The sequence below is a fragment of the Sebastes fasciatus genome, chromosome 16 (genome assembly GCF_043250625.1).
Source record: "Sebastes fasciatus isolate fSebFas1 chromosome 16, fSebFas1.pri, whole genome shotgun sequence".
Lineage (NCBI taxonomy): Eukaryota > Metazoa > Chordata > Actinopteri > Perciformes > Sebastidae > Sebastes > Sebastes fasciatus.
Window position 1 is genome coordinate 32507752 of NC_133810.1, and position 20504 is coordinate 32528255.

The 20504-nt window shown below is 47.5% G+C and overlaps 1 protein-coding gene across 3 annotated transcripts in view; it reads left to right on the forward strand.

Moving 5' to 3' along the window:
* The window catches only part of riox2 (ribosomal oxygenase 2), a 7637-nt gene extending 744 nt beyond the window's left edge, over nt 1-6893 (forward strand). For all 3 annotated transcript variants that reach the window (XM_074610813.1, XM_074610815.1, XM_074610814.1), the window contains exons 2-10: nt 977-1438; nt 1533-1652; nt 2302-2430; nt 2941-3044; nt 4345-4447; nt 4530-4695; nt 5158-5246; nt 5425-5535; nt 6535-6893. In XM_074610813.1, coding sequence (XP_074466914.1) covers nt 977-1438; nt 1533-1652; nt 2302-2430; nt 2941-3044; nt 4345-4447; nt 4530-4695; nt 5158-5246; nt 5425-5535; nt 6535-6687 — 1437 coding nt within the window. In that variant the 3' untranslated portion in view covers nt 6688-6893. The remainder of the gene's footprint in view (nt 1-976; nt 1439-1532; nt 1653-2301; nt 2431-2940; nt 3045-4344; nt 4448-4529; nt 4696-5157; nt 5247-5424; nt 5536-6534) is intronic.
* The last annotated feature ends 13611 nt before the right edge of the window (nt 6894-20504 follow it).

Sequence of the window (20504 nt, forward strand, 5' to 3'; positions counted from 1 at the left end):
ATCACTATAAACAATGACATATATATATATTACCATGTAATCCGTTTATATCTGTATAATATATAATATAAAGTCTATGTTCTAGTGAGTATATGATGAGTATATAACATACATGTATAATAAACTGTGAGTAATGCATCTTATGTGTGTAAACCAATCCTTTGGTCAGTAATTGTAGTGTAATATATATAATAATGTCAGGAGGGGTGATATTAGTGTTCTGTTGGTTAGAGTAGTGAGGTTCTGAACCACTTCCTGAACCAGTCAGCGGTCCGGCCGGGCAGCGAGGCTTCAGACGTCATCGGTCTAAAACGATACGAGCCTCGATACGCGCATCGCGGAAACCTTCCTGGATTACTGGACACACGGTCCGAAGCCTCGGCACAGCACGAAACATCACTACTGTTTAATAACGCCTCACTCTTTAGTTCTTATCATTCATATCACATATAGATGTCACACTCTCTACTGAGTGCTTGGTAGTTACTCAACAGATCTCAACATAGCTGCACAAACCTTCCTCATTCTACAGCTAAACCGTGCACTACCAGATGATTCTGACAACATCTGAGGACAGAAATAGTCATTACAGTAACAGATTATTGATCCATATCTGATCAGCGCTGCCTGGTTTCACCGTCTGATCAGAGTTGGTGAGTGATTGACAGCTGCTCAGAGACGGCAGACTCCAGATCAGCTCTGATTGGTTGTGTTCCTCCGGTCTGTGAAGTCTTGCAGGACACCGGAGGACACAGAGGAACATGGTTTCTTTCAGATTACCTGTCTCATGCACTACAGTCAGGACATAGTGACCGTTTTCTATGGTAATAGCTCCATCCTGCCTCCTGCTGTGAGGCTGTGGTGGAGACGGAGGTTTGACTTGGTGTTGAGGCCTGTCGGTAGCAGGTAGCAGCTTATTAAGGCTATGTGGTAACAGATAATCCCTCTCTGATGATGCTCTCTGAATGTTTTCCAGATTAAAATGCCAAAGAAAAGCAGAGTGAAGATGGTGAGGAGACGGAGCAGTCATGATGATGATGATGATGATGAGCAGCTCCCTCCTAAACAGAGCAAGGTGACGCCCAGCGACGCCCCGTCTCCTCTGTGCTTCAGCAGCCCGGCCGACCTGTTCCAGAGCCTGATTCAGCCCATGGAGCCGGAGCAGTTCTTCAGGGAGTACTGGGAGAAGAAGCCCCTCCACCTGCAGAGGTCCGACCCCGACACCGCCTCCTACTACCGCTCTCTGTTCCAGCTGTCCGACCTGCAGAGCCTCTGTTCTCAGCACCTGGAGTACTACCGGGACGTCAACGTGGTCCGCTGCATCAACGGCAAGAAGAAGGTGCTCAACAAGCAGGGCCGGGTGAAGAGCAGTGTTCTCCACAAGAACTTTGTTCAGAATAAAGCCACCATCCAGTTCCATCAGCCGCAGAGGTTCAAGGTGAGGGAGTGATCACTATCGCTGCACTAATCCAGATCCAGATTGTAATGTGGCTCACGTGAATGTTAGTTGGTTCCTTCCTGTGTGTTGTCAGGACGAGTTGTGGAGGATCCAGGAGAAGCTGGAGTGTTTCTTCGGAGGCTTGGTGGGCTCTAACGTCTACATCACACCTCAGGAGTCTCAGGGTCTTCCAGCTCACTACGATGATGTCGAGGTACCGGACTCACTCAGCAGCCAAAGACATAGCCATACAGCATCTTAGACCGTACAGCATTTTAGACCGTACAGCATCTTAGACCGTACAGCATTTTAGACCGTACAGCATCTTAGACCGTACAGCATCTTAGACCGTACAGTATCTTAGACCGTACAGCATCTTAGACCGTACAGCATCTTAGACCGTACAGCATCTTAGACCGTACAGCCTCTTAGAACATACAGTATCTTAGACCGTACAGCATCTTAGACCGTACAGCATTTTAGACCGTACAGCATCTTAGACCGTACAGCATTTTAGACCGTACAGCATTTTAAACCGTACAGCATCTTAGAACATACAGCATCTTAGACCGTACAGCATCTTAGACCGTACAGCATCTTAGACCGTACAGTATCTTAGAACATACAGTATCTTAGACCGTACAGTATCTTAGACCGTACAGCATCTTAGACCGTACAGCATCTTAGACCGTACAGCATTTTAGACCGTACAGCATCTTAGACCGTACAGCATCTTAGACCGTACAGTAGGAAGAACATGTATGAAGTTCTCCTTTAATGTCACTTCCTGACATTGTTGGGGGGTCTCAGTAACCCTTGGAGGGTCTCAGTAACATGATATTTGTCCTCATGCTGCTCTTCAGGTCTTTATTCTGCAGCTGGAGGGAGAGAAGCGTTGGCTTCTCTACACCCCCACCGTTCCTCTGGCAGCGGAGTACAGCGTGGAGTCAGAGGAGAGGATCGGCAGCCCCACCCACGAGATCACACTGAAGGTACAGCACCACGACTACATCATATACTACAGAGAGAGAGAGACGACTACATCATATACTACAGAGAGAGAGAGACGACTACATCATATACTACAGAGAGAGAGAGACGACTACATCATATACTACAGAGAGAGAGAGACGACTACATCATATACGACAGAGAGAGAGACGACTACATCATATACTACAGAGAGAGAGACGACTACATCATATACTACAGAGAGAGAGAGGACTACATCATATACTACAGAGAGAGAGACGACTACATCCTATACTACAGAGAGAGAGAGGACTACATCATATACTACAGAGAGAGAGACGACTACATCATATACTACAGAGAGAGAGACGACTACATCATATACTACAGAGAGAGAGAGACGACTACATCATATACTACAGAGAGAGAGACCACTACATCATATACTACAGAGAGAGAGACGACTACATCATATACTACAGAGAGAGAGACAGACAGAAACAAGATGTCTTTGTGTTCTCCCTCCTCAGGCAGGAGACCTTCTGTACTTCCCCAGAGGAACCATCCATCAGGCCAGCACCCCCGCTGGAGTGGACCACTCCACCCACCTGACCCTCAGCACCTACCAGAGAATGTAAGACAGCTCCTCTGTGTCCTAACCTAACGCCACTGAGTCTGTGTCCATGGAAGTATAAAGAGACGTCTGTAAATCAACGTCCCAGTAGGACACTTCATTATCCCTCCTTTAAATCATGAGGTCCTAAAAGATGTCAAATGAACTACCAGCTGAATACACAGTTATTGTCCTCACCATGATGAACCTGTCCTCTCTCTACCTGTCCTCTCTACCTGTCCTCTCTCTATCTGTCCTCTCTCTATCTGTCCTCTCTCTATCTGTCCTCTCTACCTCTCCTCTCTCTACCTGTCCTCTCTACCTGTCCTCTCTACCTGTCCTCTCTCTATCTGTCCTCTCTCTATCTGTCCTCTCTACCTGTCCTCTCTCTACCTGTCCTCTCTCTATCTGTCCTCTCTCTATCTGTCCTCTCTACCTCTCCTCTCTCTACCTGTCCTCTCTACCTGTCCTCTCTCTATCTGTCCTCTCTATCTGTCCTCTCTACCTCTCCTCTCTCTACCTGTCCTCTCTCTACCTGTCCTCTCTACCTGTCCTCTCTCTACCTGTCCTCTCTCTACCTGTCCTCTCTACCTGTCCTCTCTACCTCTCCTCTCTCTACCTGTCCTCTCTCTACCTGTCCTCTCTACCTGTCCTCTCTACCTGTCCTCTCTACCTGTCCTCTCTCTATCTGTCCTCTCTACCTCTCCTCTCTCTACCTGTCCTCTCTCTACCTGTCCTCTCTACCTGTCCTCTCTCTACCTGTCCTCTCTCTACCTGTCCTCTCTACCTGTCCTCTCTACCTCTCCTCTCTCTACCTGTCCTCTCTCTACCTGTCCTCTCTACCTGTCCTCTCTACCTGTCCTCTCTACCTGTCCTCTCTCTACCTGTCCTCTCTACCTGTCCTCTCTCTATCTGTCCTCTCTCTATCTGTCCTCTCTACCTCTCCTCTCTCTACCTGTCCTCTCTCTACCTGTCCTCTCTACCTGTCCTCTCTCTATCTGTCCTCTCTACCTCTCCTCTCTCTACCTGTCCTCTCTCTATCTGTCCTCTCTACCTCTCCTCTCTACCTGTCCTCTCTACCTCTCCTCTCTCTACCTGTCCTCTCTCTATCTGTCCTCTCTCTATCTGTCCTCTCTACCTGTCCTCTCTCTACCTGTCCTCTCTCTATCTGTCCTCTCTACCTCTCCTCTCTCTACCTGTCCTCTCTCTACCTGTCCTCTCTCTATCTGTCCTCTCTCTACCTGTCCTCTCTACCTGTCCTCTCTACCTGTCCTCTCTACCTGTCCTCTCTACCTGTCCTCTCTACCTGTCCTTACCTCAGGTCCTGGGGGGACCTGCTGTTGGACATATTCCCCAGCGTGCTGAGTGACCACAGTAAGGCTGAAGTCAGCCTGAGACGGGGCATGCCGAGGAGACTCTTACTGGTGAGACTCTCTGTTAGGATCACTGGGGGGACGGGTCAGACCTTCAGACCTGGACCGTTCTGACTCTGTGTCTGTGTTGCAGGAGGACGGTGAAGACGTGGACACCGGCAAGCAGCTGGCCGCTGTCCTCCGGTCTCTGGCTGATGAGATGGAAACAGGGATGCAGGAAGCCCGCTCCACTCACATGAAGAGAGACTTCATCATGAACCGCCTGCCTCCGTTCAGCCAGGAGGAGCTGCCTGCACCAGGTGAGCTGCTCTCTGCTTATTATGGGATGTGTTCAGACTACGGAGGGCTGTCAATCAAATATCTAATCATTCATCTCATGAGCTTCTATAGTTAATCATTCATTAACCTGAACCTGACAAAATAAACAATAAATTAATAATTACATAAATAAATGTCATTAAATATAACAAAGAAATAATATTACAAATAAATGTGGACATTAATTAACTGATAAAATGTGACATAAATTGATATTTCTGTTGTAATTTGCTTCTTTATATATTTATCTTTGTATTCATTTATTTTTTATCCTGTTTAATTTTCTTGTTTAATGTATTTATTCATGCTTTTATCTTTTATTCATTTTATATTTATTTTTAAATGTATGTTTTTATTTATGTATTTATTTAAATGTAACTGTGTGTGTGTGTGTGTGTGTGTGTGTGTGTGTGTGTGTGTGTGTGTGTGTGTGTGCGTCACAGCGGGGACGATCCCTGTCTTGGAGGACACGGTGTGTTTGAGGTTTAAAGACCACGTGGTGATAACGGTGGAGCCCAGCCAGGACAGAACTGTAAGTCCATCACGGGTCACATCCTGACACACACTGAGGACTGAAGTCAGTGACGTGCTCACCTGTGTGTGTGTGTGTGTGTGTGTGTGTGTGTGTGTGTGTGTGTGTGTGTGTGTGTGTGTGTGTGTGTGTGTGTGTGTGTGTGTGTGTGTGTGTGTGTGTGTGTGTGTGTGTTCAGGATGAGGCCACGGAGCTGGTGGTCTTTGTGTTACATTCTCTGAAGAACCAGAGGGAGAGCCACATGATGGGTGAAGGTAGTGATGAAGAGGAGGAGCAGGACATCTCCAGGGTGAGCTGCTGCTGATCACTGGATCCAGCTCCAGCTGCTTCTGGATAGGGATGCACCGATACCGATACCAGTATCGGGCATCGGGTCCGATACTGTGCTCATGTACTCGTACTCGCAAAACGTCTCCGATACAACAGCAGCGATACCACTTTACAGTGGTGCACCCGACCCCGCTGGGCCGGGATCCCGCCTCAGGCAGCGCGCGCCGGCCCTCACTTTCATTGCACCACAGGGTTTCGCTTGCACTCTCTGACTCGCGCGTGCGTTAGACTCCTTGATCCGTGTTTCAAGACGGGTCGGGTGGGTTGCCGACATCGTCACAGACCCCTGGCACCTTTTACGTGGGCCGAGCCCCGATCTGGCGGCACGACGCGGTCGGGGCGCACTGAGGACAGTCCGCCCGGTCGACAGTCGCACCGGGAGGAGGGGGCCCTGTCCCTCCCCGGCAGGGAGAGAGGGCACAGCGAGCCCTTTGTCTGCGGTGCATTGAGGTCCGGGTGGGGAGCGCTGTAAAGCTGCGGCCGCGAGCCACCTTCGCCCCAAGCCTTTCCAAGCCGACCTAGAGCCGGTGGCGGCGCACCGCCTCGTATGCGGGACTCCCCAGCCTGTCGTGTGTCGCTCACACCCTCCAGCTGGCTGTTAACGAGGCTCTTTAGGCACAGAGAAGTACTCGTATCGGTACTCGGTATCGGAGAGTACCCAAATGTAAGAACTTGTACTTGGTCTGAAACAAAGTGGTATCGGTGCATCCCTAGTTCTGGACTACCAAGCCGGGTTTAGGGTTAGGGAGATAACTTCAGGGTTGGTCGCCATGGTAACACATACTGTGTAGAGATAACAGATCAACTCAGAGACTCCATCTTTAAACGTCTTATCATTAGAAAATGAACATTAAAATGAGGGGTAATAATAATGATGGAGATTTACAGCCCTGTCTAACACAGCCACTGATAGATATCATATATATGAATGTGTCCCCGGTGGTCTTTGTCTCTGCAGGGTCTACAGTTCCCTCTGTCCCACCTCCAGGCCCTGAGGCAGCTTCAACAGGCCCAGCAGCTGACGGTGGCCCAGCTCCAGCTCCCCACTCCGGAGGCCAAAGTGGGTCTGGTCCTGGCTCTGTGGAGTGAGAGCCTGCTGGTGGTGCTGTAGAACACGTGTGTTGGGTTTGTCTCCTGGCTGCCACAGAGTGTGTTGATGTGAGGTCGGGCTAGCCTCGGTTCCACCAGCTTCTGGAACAACATTTATATATGTGCATATCATGAACTGGATGAAGTTCCCTCTGCTGCAAAGGGAACATCTCCTGCTGCTGCAGCTTCACAATAAAAACATTTCAAAAAACAAGGGGACTTTTATTGGTGTTATGTCAGCGAGCTGGACGGTGACCAATATCGGTCATCAATCATACCGTATGTCTACAAACAAGACAACGGATCCTCGTGAGGGAGTGATGGAACAGGGAGGAGCAGCCACAGCTGTTAGCGGTTAGCTGGAGCCTGCTACACCATGGGTACATAAAGCAGAGCAGTGACTTGAGTCGCATTTAAAGCTGCAGTAGGCAGCATGTTTTTGGCATCATTGGACAGACATCCCATAATAACCTTTCATCATGTTGTAATTGAAGTGTTCTGAGAGTAAACTAGACTCCTGCTCCTCCTCATGGCTGTTTACAGGCTGTAGAACATCTAGCCTGACGGGAGACTTTGACCAATCACAGGTCATTACAGAGAGAGAGAGCGTTCCTATTGGCTGTTCATTCAACAGGCAGCTGTCAATCACTCACCAACTCTGATCAAACGATCAAACCAGGCCGTGCTGATCAGATACGGATCAATACTCTGTTACTGTAAAGTCACATGTTGTCAGAATCATCTGGTAGTGAACTGTTAGCTGTCTCAACATCTGCGGAGATATAAAGACAGAATGTTGATTCATATTTGATCAGCGCTGCCTAGTTTGACTGGTTATGCCTGTCAACACCGGGTAACCGCGGTAACCGCTGCACACGTCACCTCTTTTTAACGAGTCGACGCGTCGCCTGGAGCTCCTCATGTTTTATTATCATGCAGGCAGGATGACGATGGAGGCTGATGAGCAGCGTCACACGATGGAGGCTGATGAGCAGCGTCACACGATGGAGGCTGATGAGCAGCGTCACACGATGGAGGCTGATGAGCAGCGTCACACGATGGAGGCTGTATTGCTGTGATGCTGTTGGTCAGAGGGTATCCCTTTAACTGTACTGCTGTGATGCTGTTGGTCAGAGGGTATCCCTTTAACTGTACTGCTGTGATGCTGTCGGTCAGAGGGTATCCCTTTAACTGTACTGCTGTGATGCTGTTGGTCAGAGGGTATCTCTTTAACTGTACTGCTGTGATGCTGTCGGTCAGAGGGTATCCCTTTAACTGTACTGCTGTGATGCTGTTGGTCAGAGGGTATCCCTTTAACTGTACTGCTGTGATGCTGTCGGTCAGAGGGTATCCCTTTAACTGTACTGCTGTGATGCTGTCGGTCGGTCAGAGGGTATCCCTTTAACTGTACTGCTGTGATGCAGTCGGTCGGTCAGAGGGTATCCCTTTAACTGTACTGCTGTGATGCAGTCGGTCGGTCAGAGGGTATCCCTTTAACTGTACTGCTGTGATGCAGTCGGTCAGAGGGTATCCCTTTAACTGTACTGCTGTGATGCTGTTGGTCAGAGGGTATCCCTTTAACTGTACTGCTGTGATGCTGTTGGTCAGAGGGTATCCCTTTAACTGTACTGCTGTGATGCTGTTGGTCAGAGGGTATCCCTTTAACTGTACTGCTGTGATGCTGTTGGTCAGAGGGTATCCCTTTAACTGTACTGCTGTGATGCTGTTGGTCAGAGGGTATCCCTTTAACTGTACTGCTGTGATGCTGTTGGTCAGAGGGTATCCCTTTAACTGTACTGCTGTGATGCTGTTGGTCAGAGGGTATCCCTTTAACTGTACTGCTGTGATGCTGTCGGTCAGAGGGTATCCCTTTAACTGTACTGCTGTGATGCTGTTGGTCAGAGGGTATCCCTTTAACTGTACTGCTGTGATGCTGTTGGTCAGAGGGTATCCCTTTTACTGTACTGCTGTGATGCTGTTGGTCAGAGGGTATCCCTTTTACTGTATTGCGGTCGGTCAGAGGGTATCCCTTTAACTGTATTGCGGTCGGTCAGAACACTGAAAAAAATCAGTTGTACAGTCATACATCTGTTCTCGTCTGGCACAGTTATTAAAATGTCATTCAAGCTGCTACGTCGCATTGCATTGCCAATGGTAGAAAAGGAAAACATCAACCCAAAGTGGAATGGCTACAAAATGTGCTTTAACTGTGATGTGGTCGGTCAGAGGGTATCCCTTTAACTGTACTGCTGTGATGCTGTCGGTCAGAGGGTATCCCTTTAACTGTACTGCTGTGATGCTGTTGGTCAGAGGGTATCCCTTTAACTGTACTGCTGTGATGCTGTTGGTCAGAGGGTATCCCTTTAACTGTACTGCTGTGATGCTGTTGGTCAGAGGGTATCCCTTTAACTGTACTGCTGTGATGCTGTTGGTCAGAGGGTATCCCTTTAACTGTACTGCTGTGATGCTGTCGGTCGGTCAGAGGGTATCCCTTTAACTGTACTGCTGTGATGCAGTCGGTCGGTCAGAGGGTATCCCTTTAACTGTACTGCTGTGATGCAGTCGGTCGGTCAGAGGGTATCCCTTTAACTGTACTGCTGTGATGCAGTCGGTCAGAGGGTATCCCTTTAACTGTACTGCTGTGATGCTGTCGGTCGGTCAGAGGGTATCCCTTTAACTGTACTGCTGTGATGCTGTTGGTCAGAGGGTATCCCTTTAACTGTACTGCTGTGATGCTGTTGGTCAGAGGGTATCCCTTTAACTGTACTGCTGTGATGCTGTTGGTCAGAGGGTATCCCTTTAACTGTACTGCTGTGATGCTGTTGGTCAGAGGGTATCCCTTTTACTGTATTGCGGTCGGTCAGAGGGTATCCCTTTAACTGTATTGCGGTCGGTCAGAGGGTATCCCTTTTACTGTACTGCTGTGATGCTGTTGGTCAGAGGGTATCCCTTTTACTGTATTGCGGTCGGTCAGAGGGTATCCCTTTAACTGTATTGCGGTCGGTCAGAGGGTATCCCTTTAACTGTATTGCGGTCGGTCAGAACACTGAAAAAAATCAGTTGTACAGTCATACATCTGTTCTCGTCTGCCACAGTTATTAAAATGTCATTCAAGCTGCTACGTCGCATTGCCTTGCCAATGGTAGAAAAGGAAAACATCAACCCAAAGTGGAATGGCTACAAAATGTGCTTTAACTGTGATGTGGTCGGTCAGAGGGTATCTCTTTAACTGTACTGCTGTTGGTCGGTCAGAGGGTATCCCTTTAACAGTACTGCTGTGATGCCGTCGGTCAGACGGTATCCCTTTAACTGTACTGCGGTCGGTCAGAGGGTATCCCTTTAACTGTACTGCGGTCGGTCAGAGGGTATCTCTTTAACTGTATTGCGGTCGGTCAGAGGGTATCCCTCTAACTGTGATGTGGTGGGTCAGACGGTATCTCTTTAACTCTATTGCGGTCGGTCAGAGGGTATCCCTCTAACTGTGATGTGGTGGGTCAGAGGGTATCTCTTTAACTGTGATGTGGTCGGTCAGAGGGTATCCCTCTAACTGTGATGTGGTGGGTCAGACGGTATTTCTTTAACTCTATTGCGGTCGGTCAGAGGGTATCCCTCTAACTGTGATGTGGTGGGTCAGAGGGTATCTCTTTAACTGTGATGTGGTCGGTCAGAGGGTATCCCTCTAACTGTGATGTGGTGGGTCAGAGGGTATCTCTTTAACTGTGATGTGGTCGGTCAGAGGGTATCCCTCTAACTGTGATGTGGTGGGTCAGAGGGTATCCCTTTAACTGTACTGCTGTGATGCTGTTGGTCAGAGGGTATCCCTTTAACTGTACTGCTGTGATGCTGTTGGTCAGAGGGTATCCCTTTAACTGTACTGCTGTGATGCTGTTGGTCAGAGGGTATCCCTTTAACTGTACTGCTGTGATGCTGTTGGTCAGAGGGTATCCCTTTTACTGTATTGCGGTCGGTCAGAGGGTATCCCTTTAACTGTATTGCGGTCGGTCAGAGGGTATCCCTTTTACTGTACTGCTGTGATGCTGTTGGTCAGAGGGTATCCCTTTTACTGTATTGCGGTCGGTCAGAGGGTATCCCTTTAACTGTATTGCGGTCGGTCAGAGGGTATCCCTTTAACTGTATTGCGGTCGGTCAGAACACTGAAAAAAATCAGTTGTACAGTCATACATCTGTTCTCGTCTGCCACAGTTATTAAAATGTCATTCAAGCTGCTACGTCGCATTGCCTTGCCAATGGTAGAAAAGGAAAACATCAACCCAAAGTGGAATGGCTACAAAATGTGCTTTAACTGTGATGTGGTCGGTCAGAGGGTATCTCTTTAACTGTACTGCTGTGATGCCGTCGGTCAGACGGTATCCCTTTAACTGTACTGCGGTCGGTCAGAGGGTATCCCTTTAACTGTACTGCGGTCGGTCAGACGGTATCCCTTTAACTGTACTGCGGTCGGTCAGAGGGTATCCCTTTAACTGTACTGCGGTCGGTCAGAGGGTATCTCTTTAACTGTATTGCGGTCGGTCAGAGGGTATCCCTCTAACTGTGATGTGGTGGGTCAGACGGTATCTCTTTAACTCTATTGCGGTCGGTCAGAGGGTATCCCTTTAACTGTACTGCTGTGATGCTGTTGGTCAGAGGGTATCCCTTTAACTGTACTGCTGTGATGCTGTTGGTCAGAGGGTATCCCTTTAACTGTACTGCTGTGATGCTGTCGGTCAGAGGGTATCCCTTTAACTGTACTGCTGTGATGCTGTTGGTCAGAGGGTATCCCTTTAACTGTACTGCTGTGATGCTGTTGGTCAGAGGGTATCCCTTTAACTGTACTGCTGTGATGCTGTTGGTCAGAGGGTATCCCTTTTACTGTACTGCTGTGATGCTGTCGGTCAGAGGGTATCCCTTTAACTGTACTGCTGTGATGCTGTTGGTCAGAGGGTATCCCTTTAACTGTACTGCTGTGATGCTGTTGGTCAGAGGGTATCCCTTTAACTGTACTGCTGTGATGCTGTTGGTCAGAGGGTATCCCTTTAACTGTACTGCTGTGATGCTGTCGGTCAGAGGGTATCCCTTTAACTGTACTGCTGTGATGCTGTTGGTCAGAGGGTATCCCTTTAACTGTACTGCTGTGATGCTGTTGGTCAGAGGGTATCCCTTTAACTGTACTGCTGTGATGCTGTTGGTCAGAGGGTATCCCTTTAACTGTACTGCTGTGATGCTGTTGGTCAGAGGGTATCCCTTTAACTGTACTGCTGTGATGCTGTTGGTCAGAGGGTATCCCTTTTACTGTATTGCGGTCGGTCAGAGGGTATCCCTTTAACTGTATTGCGGTCGGTCAGAACACTGAAAAAAATCAGTTGTACAGTCATACATCTGTTCTCGTCTGGCACAGTTATTAAAATGTCATTCAAGCTGCTACGTCGCATTGCATTGCCAATGGTAGAAAAGGAAAACATCAACCCAAAGTGGAATGGCTACAAAATGTGCTTTAACTGTGATGTGGTCGGTCAGAGGGTATCCCTTTAACTGTACTGCTGTGATGCTGTCGGTCAGAGGGTATCCCTTTAACTGTACTGCTGTGATGCTGTTGGTCAGAGGGTATCCCTTTAACTGTACTGCTGTGATGCTGTTGGTCAGAGGGTATCCCTTTAACTGTACTGCTGTGATGCTGTTGGTCAGAGGGTATCCCTTTAACTGTACTGCTGTGATGCTGTTGGTCAGAGGGTATCCCTTTAACTGTACTGCTGTGATGCTGTCGGTCGGTCAGAGGGTATCCCTTTAACTGTACTGCTGTGATGCAGTCGGTCGGTCAGAGGGTATCCCTTTAACTGTACTGCTGTGATGCAGTCGGTCGGTCAGAGGGTATCCCTTTAACTGTACTGCTGTGATGCAGTCGGTCAGAGGGTATCCCTTTAACTGTACTGCTGTGATGCTGTCGGTCGGTCAGAGGGTATCCCTTTAACTGTACTGCTGTGATGCTGTTGGTCAGAGGGTATCCCTTTAACTGTACTGCTGTGATGCTGTTGGTCAGAGGGTATCCCTTTTACTGTATTGCGGTCGGTCAGAGGGTATCCCTTTAACTGTATTGCGGTCGGTCAGAGGGTATCCCTTTTACTGTACTGCTGTGATGCTGTTGGTCAGAGGGTATCCCTTTTACTGTATTGCGGTCGGTCAGAGGGTATCCCTTTAACTGTATTGCGGTCGGTCAGAGGGTATCCCTTTAACTGTATTGCGGTCGGTCAGAACACTGAAAAAAATCAGTTGTACAGTCATACATCTGTTCTCGTCTGCCACAGTTATTAAAATGTCATTCAAGCTGCTACGTCGCATTGCCTTGCCAATGGTAGAAAAGGAAAACATCAACCCAAAGTGGAATGGCTACAAAATGTGCTTTAACTGTGATGTGGTCGGTCAGAGGGTATCTCTTTAACTGTACTGCTGTTGGTCGGTCAGAGGGTATCCCTTTAACAGTACTGCTGTGATGCCGTCGGTCAGACGGTATCCCTTTAACTGTACTGCGGTCGGTCAGAGGGTATCCCTTTAACTGTACTGCGGTCGGTCAGAGGGTATCTCTTTAACTGTATTGCGGTCGGTCAGAGGGTATCCCTCTAACTGTGATGTGGTGGGTCAGACGGTATTTCTTTAACTCTATTGCGGTCGGTCAGAGGGTATCCCTCTAACTGTGATGTGGTGGGTCAGAGGGTATCTCTTTAACTGTGATGTGGTCGGTCAGAGGGTATCCCTCTAACTGTGATGTGGTGGGTCAGAGGGTATCTCTTTAACTGTGATGTGGTCGGTCAGAGGGTATCCCTCTAACTGTGATGTGGTGGGTCAGACGGTATCTCTTTAACTCTATTGCGGTCGGTCAGAGGGTATCCCTCTAACTGTGATGTGGTGGGTCAGAGGGTATCTCTTTAACTGTGATGTGGTCGGTCAGAGGGTATCCCTCTAACTGTGATGTGGTGGGTCAGAGGGTATCTCTTTAACTGTATTGCGGTCGGTCAGAGGGCATCCCTTTTACTGCGGAGGGTTGTGTGGGAACTAGCCTACAGACAGTTAACCTTGACCACATGTTCCAACACTCCAAATGGAGCCTGTAATGATCCCCCCCGCCTAATGACTGACTTCTCTCAGGAAGGAATGCACTATGAATATACACTGTCGCCGTGGGGGGGGGGTGGGTTGTCTTTTACTCTCATGTCATGTGCAGAAAGCTGCAGAAAACGGTTATAACATCAACCACAACATGATCTGCATCAATGAAATCTGGTTTCTATCAACAGGTTCTCTCATGAGCTCAGATCTCTGAACAGTTAGCTTGTTAGTTCTCAATCTTTCACGCAGATTCAACGTGTTTTGGCACATCTGTGTAAAAGAGTCAGTACAGTCGACTTGCACAATAACCACTTGCACATCTTACACATGCACATTTTCTGTTCACTGTATGAGACTTTACATGTCTTAACATAACTTACTTTACATACTCAGTGTAATAGTCACAACTGTTAGATGGGACATCACAACTCTACTGCATGTCTGCTATAGAGGCAGATCTCTTCATTCATTCTAACAATGAGCCGAAGCGACTGAGAACCTCTACAGAACAGTAACACCTACATGTACAAACTGCTCTGCTCTGCGAGACACATCAACTAGTCTTCCCACAATGCTTCACTTTACAGTTCATATGATCCTAAATACATAAATGCTATCCTGTAAAAACCAGTGATTGATATGATGATTCCAGTATTCTAACCGGGGAGGAAGTTTACTGACATTCCTGCAGTGTGTGGAGGAAACTGTTGGACATGTCGTGACATCAGTACTGACAGATCTGCATGGTTCTGTTCAGGTATAAATCACGGAGGAGGGAGGCTGCAGTAATGGCTAAATTAGAGAGTAGTGACCCAAACATTAGATGGGCTGTTCTTCTCTACACGGCTACCGGCTCTCCTTTATGACCTCACTGACATAAAAACGTCTCATTAATCAACTATAAGAAGAGAGAGAGAGAAAGACTAGATCAGATCTTTACATGATAACACACACAGATTAATAACTAGTCTGATGTTGTGAACACGTTGTGAACACGTTGTGAACACGTTGTGAACACGTTATGAACATGTGTCCCGTGTGATTAACTGCTGGATGAAGAAGGAATGACAACATGTATTGGCATTGATCAGGATATTTTCCTCCCTATAAATCACACCCCTGTTGTAGTAAACTAGAGCGTCTCTAAAGCTGCAGAATAAAGCTCAACACACCTCGATGATTAATAGCCCACAGCGTGACAGATATTCAGTGAATAACACTTTCGGTGCCGAGCCGTGCGCGCCGGAGGCCCCGAGGCGTTGTTTCAACCCGACGGCGGAGGTTTTATAGCTGCCGTGCTCGCTGAGAGGGATTACAGCAGCCACGTACACGTAACTGCCAGGAACTTCAGACGCCGTGATTCACTATCGGTGTGTCAGTTTTGTTTTGAACACGCTGGACGAGATCTGTGATGTAGACACTGTCTCACCGTGCACGTCTCTGTGCTCACATGTTGACAGATTCCTGAGCTCAGTAAGCAGACAGAGAGAAGCTGCTAATCCTGACATCTGATTACAGACAGAAAGGAAGTGCATTTAATGCATTTAATCAAGTACTTGAGTACAGTTTGGGCCAATATTGTACCTTTAAGCCATCACATTTATCTGACAGCAACAGTTAAGATTTCACTTATAAAACACATGATCACATGATAAAATATAAATATGATGATATATGATGGATTAAAGTGAAGAACAGAATTAAATCTAGCTTCAACGAGCTGTGATATTACAATGATGCTTCTGTGTTAATGTAGGCCTATCAGTAATAATATATAAATATATATACATAAAGGCTGCCAAAGTTAACGTGATAATAAGGCGTTAACGCAAAATCATTTTAACTCCACTAATTTCTTTAACGCTTTAACACAACTGGTGATTTTTAGGTTGTAGCAGCTCAGTATGAAGAGAGAAGATACCGTATACCGTAGATGTCATATGAAAACCTAAAAAGAAAGACTGAATGAATCCATCAGTACCAACATGATAATGAATCAATGCTGATCCTAGTGTTGGCTTTTCCCGCCTCAGCCTCCCGACCGCGGCCGGAGGGAACGGGGGAGACGATAACGTTTCTCTCTGCGGAGCCCCGTCACTTCACAAGACACGGGAAGACACGGGAAGACTCCGGTCCTGGAGACCAAAGCTACGGTCTCCTCCGCGTCCTCCGACCGCGGCCAACACTGTTTAACAGCTTCACTAGATACAACCAAGAGGTTTTGGTGCTTCACTGGAGTTTGTGTTGGAGTCTGAGTCTGAACAGCGGAGACACACGAGAGACCATGAGACACACGAGAGACCAGGAGACACACGAGAGACCATGAGACACACGAGACCATGAGACACACGAGAGACCATGAGACACACGAGACCATGAGACACACGAGAGACCATGAGACACACGAGAGACCATGAGACACACGAGAGACCATGAGACACACGAGAGACCAGGAGACACACGAGAGACCATGAGACACACGAGAGACCATGAGACACACGAGACCATGAGACACACGAGAGACCAGGAGACACACGAGAGACCATGAGACACACGAGACCATGAGACACACGAGACCATGAGACACACGAGAGACCATGAGACACACGAGAGACCATGAGACACACGAGAGACCAGGAGACACACGAGACCATGAGACACACGAGAGACCATGAGACACACGAGAGACCATGAGACACACGAGAGACCAGGAGACACACGAGAGACCATGAGACACACGAGAGACCATGAGACACACGAGAGACCATGAGACACACGAGAGACCAGGAGACACACGAGAGACCATGAGACACAAGAGAGACCATGAGACACACGAGAGACCAGGAGACACACGAGAGACCATGAGACACAAGAGACCATGAGACACACGAGAGACCATGAGACACACGAGAGACCATGAGACACACGAGACCATGAGACACACGAGAGACCATGAGACACACGAGAGACCATGAGACACACGAGAGACCAGGAGACACACGAGACCATGAGACACACGAGAGACCATGAGACACACGAGAGACCATGAGACACACGAGAGACCAGGAGACACACGAGAGACCATGAGACACACGAGAGACCATGAGACACACGAGAGACCATGAGACACACGAGAGACCATGAGACACACGAGAGACCAGGAGACACACGAGAGACCATGAGACACACGAGAGACCATGAGACACACGAGAGACCATGAGACACCGACCAGCAATGATTTATACCTGAACAAGTTACTAACAGGATCTTTAAGGTTTCTATAAATATAAATTCCTTGGTTGAGCGACGGAGGAGGCGGCTCAGAGTTTTATAATAAAAGAGATTAGCAAATAAAATAAGAGTCATGAAGTGACCACAGATTGGTGGTGATTGGTGGTGATTGGTGGTGATTGGTGGTGATTGGTGGCGATTGGTGGTGATTGGTGGTGATTGGTGTGTACATGTTGATAACATTGATTTGATCCTTCAGGATAGTGGGGGGGGGGGGAGGGGGGGGGGGATAGCCGCCGGCCTGTTTTTTTTTTTGAGTCTTTTTATTGAGGTGAGAAAATTCCGTGGCAGACACCAAAAACATGCATTAACATACCGCTGCAAAGCCAAGGTTAGTGAACCTGGACCTTACTCACTTATTAGCTCTAACTACCTGTTTGGAAACACACATCTATAACGCTTGGCACACAGACCTCTAATAACAACCGCCTAACAACCGCTCATTATGGGGGCTGCAGCAGGAGATTTACAAATCTCAGGTTCAGCGGCGTTGGACGGGTTCCCTTTGCTTGAAAATGGTTATTCCGCGGAGGGCACGGCGAGCTGCGTGATAAAACCGTGTGATTTATTCCCGGCGGCTGATAATTACTGGTGTCTTGTCACCTGTCAGAAATGAATGGACGGGGAGAGTCCGAGGCTGCGGTCTTCGTGCTCTTTACACCGCCGCAGTAAATCTGACATGTTTGTGAAGCCGTAAATCACAGCCTGCGATAAAGTCTCCACACTCCCTGGGCTGAACGTTTCAAACAGTCGGAGCTATAAAGGTATGCAGAAGATCAGCAGGGTTACAGAAGAGGTGTGGTAGGACGCTGGAGACAGGACACCAAACAGGAGACAAAGACAGAAATGAGTGAAAGGCTTTAGTCTCTAGAAGACACTAAACTCTGTCTCAGTTTACACCACGGTTTAAGATCATCTCTCTACACAGTGGTAGAATGTGAACATTTAGAAACACTGATTCTGCCTGTTTAACTAATGAAAGTTAATTCAGAAGACGTGAGCACAGCTAGAACACAAGGTCGACTATGAATGACTTCAAGGCTGCAGGTCTCCAAGTTTCAACGGAAAAATAAATGACTTACTTATTTAAAAATGAAAGTTTAATAGAAAACGCTCCACAAATAATTCAAATCTGTTGATTTTGCACAAATTCTGGAGCAAAGCAAACTGTGCAAAACCTCAGGAGGTGTCTGAGCTAGCCCTAACCTTAACCCAGACTAGGGCTGTCAGAGTTAACAAGATAATAACACGTTGTTTTAACGCTGCTAATTTCTTTAATGCAGTAACACAACTTGCGATTTTTAGGTTGTAGCAGCTCAGTTTAAAGCGAGAGTGAAGATCCTGGTATCATAGTAAACTATAGAACCTGATGGATCCATCGGTACCAACCATGTCAGACTACTACTGCTGCTGCTGCTGCTGCTGCTGCTGCTGCTACTACTACTACTGCTACTACTACTACTGCTACTACTACTACTACTACTACTACTACTACTACTGGTATCATAGTAAACTAGAGAACCTGATGGATCCATCGGTACCAACCATGTCAGACTACTACTGCTGCTGCTACTACTACTACTACTACTACTACTACTACTACTACTACTACTACTACTACTACTACTACTACTACTACTACTACTACTACTACTACTACTACTACTACTGGTATCATAGTAAACTATAAACCTGGCTGGATCCATCAGTACCAACCATGTCAGACTAGCTGGTCATGAAGAGGTTAAATAACGCTCCAAACTGTCATGTCCATGTCCAAAGGGGTCCCTTGACCTCTGACCTCCAGATCAGTGAATGTAAATGGGTTCTATGGGTACCCACGAGTCTCCCCTTTACAGACATGCCCACTTTATGATCATCACATGCAGTTTGGGGCAAGTCATAGTCAAGTCAGCACACTGACACACTGACAGCTGTTGTTGCCTGTTGGGCTGCAGTTTGCCATGTTATGATGGGAGCATATTGTTTTATGCTAAATGCAGTACCTGTGAGGGTTTCTGATAAGAGTATTAAATCCTGGACTGATCTCCTTTAAGGTTCAATTTAAGGTTTAATTTGCGATTAATAACGATTAACTATTTGAATGGATTGACAGCACTAATCCAAACATTTGCACTGCTCCTGACTGTATACAGTATGTGGGGGTATATGAATATAAAATAACAATCCAAGTCCAACCTGCGCTGATGTTCCAGACACAACAGTGAAGAGGCTCAACGTTCCCACCTCAGATCACTAGTTGAGCTTTTAGAGCTGAAAGTCGGGGCTGTAATTGTTTTAAAGGTTGGCGTCTCAGAGCCGCAACATGGACAATAAAAAGAAGAAGAAGAAGGCAGGAAGGAAGCAATGCTCCTCAACAACCTGTGGTTCAGTGTCTGCAGGGCCTGCCCTTTAGTTAGCTGACCTGCTGCACTTGACCAGAAGCCTCGCTGAGCTTCAGTGTAATCACCTTTCACTGCCCAGCACACTATCTGACTCTCTGCTGCTCAGCTCCACACCGCTGAGTCAACCGGACTACATGAAACACAACGGTTCTATATCTAGTAGACATCTGTACCTTTCAGAGTCATTCATAAAAACTGTTTCTAAACTATTCCGGTATTGTCTAAAGTACATCTTCACTAGCAGCAGGTCCTGAGAGATGGATGGTCTAACCAGCAGCAGGTTCTAATTGTAAAATATTTGCCCTTGTTTTTTCCCTCCCTTTGAAGTGTCGGGCTCGCTCTGCTCTTGTCCTCGGGTGCTGCTCGGACCTGATTTATGGGGACGGGTTCCAGGGAAGCTCCTCTAAATTACATGGCCCTTAAACCTGAGCACAGAGAGAGACGGAGAGAGACGGAGAGAGACGGAGAGAGACGGAGAGGGAGAATCAACGCTCGAGAGACAACTAATTGCTAGCTGGACAAATGTAACCGGCCTGCCTCTCTTCACAGCCCTGAGAACACGGAGAACACGGAGAACACGGAGAACACGGAGAACACTGAGAACAGGGGGAACACGGGGAACAGATGGGGACACTTGGATAAATGTGCAATTTGTCATAAACGTCCCGGAGACTAATATTCATGGGACGCATATTTAGATGAATATTCCTTCATTGCTAAGAGGTAGCATGGTGCTGTGCAGAGAGAGTCATAATCATGAGACAGTTACAGGGTTCTGTGGATCGACTGACGAGCAGTAAACTCCTCATGGAAAGTAAAAACAGGAGGATTAAAGGAGCCAAATGGAATCAGATCCTCTGGAAAGGTGTTAAAGGAAGTGTGAAGTTAATTGCCATCCAAATAATGAGTGTGTTTTGTGAATGCTTTACACTGAAGAGAAGTGTTGAAACAGTTCTGTGAGAGCCTGGAAGGGATGTGAGGGAGAGTCAGAGGAGGAGGAGGAGGTGACAGTGCCATTTGCCTGGAGGGCGCTCATAAACCTGGA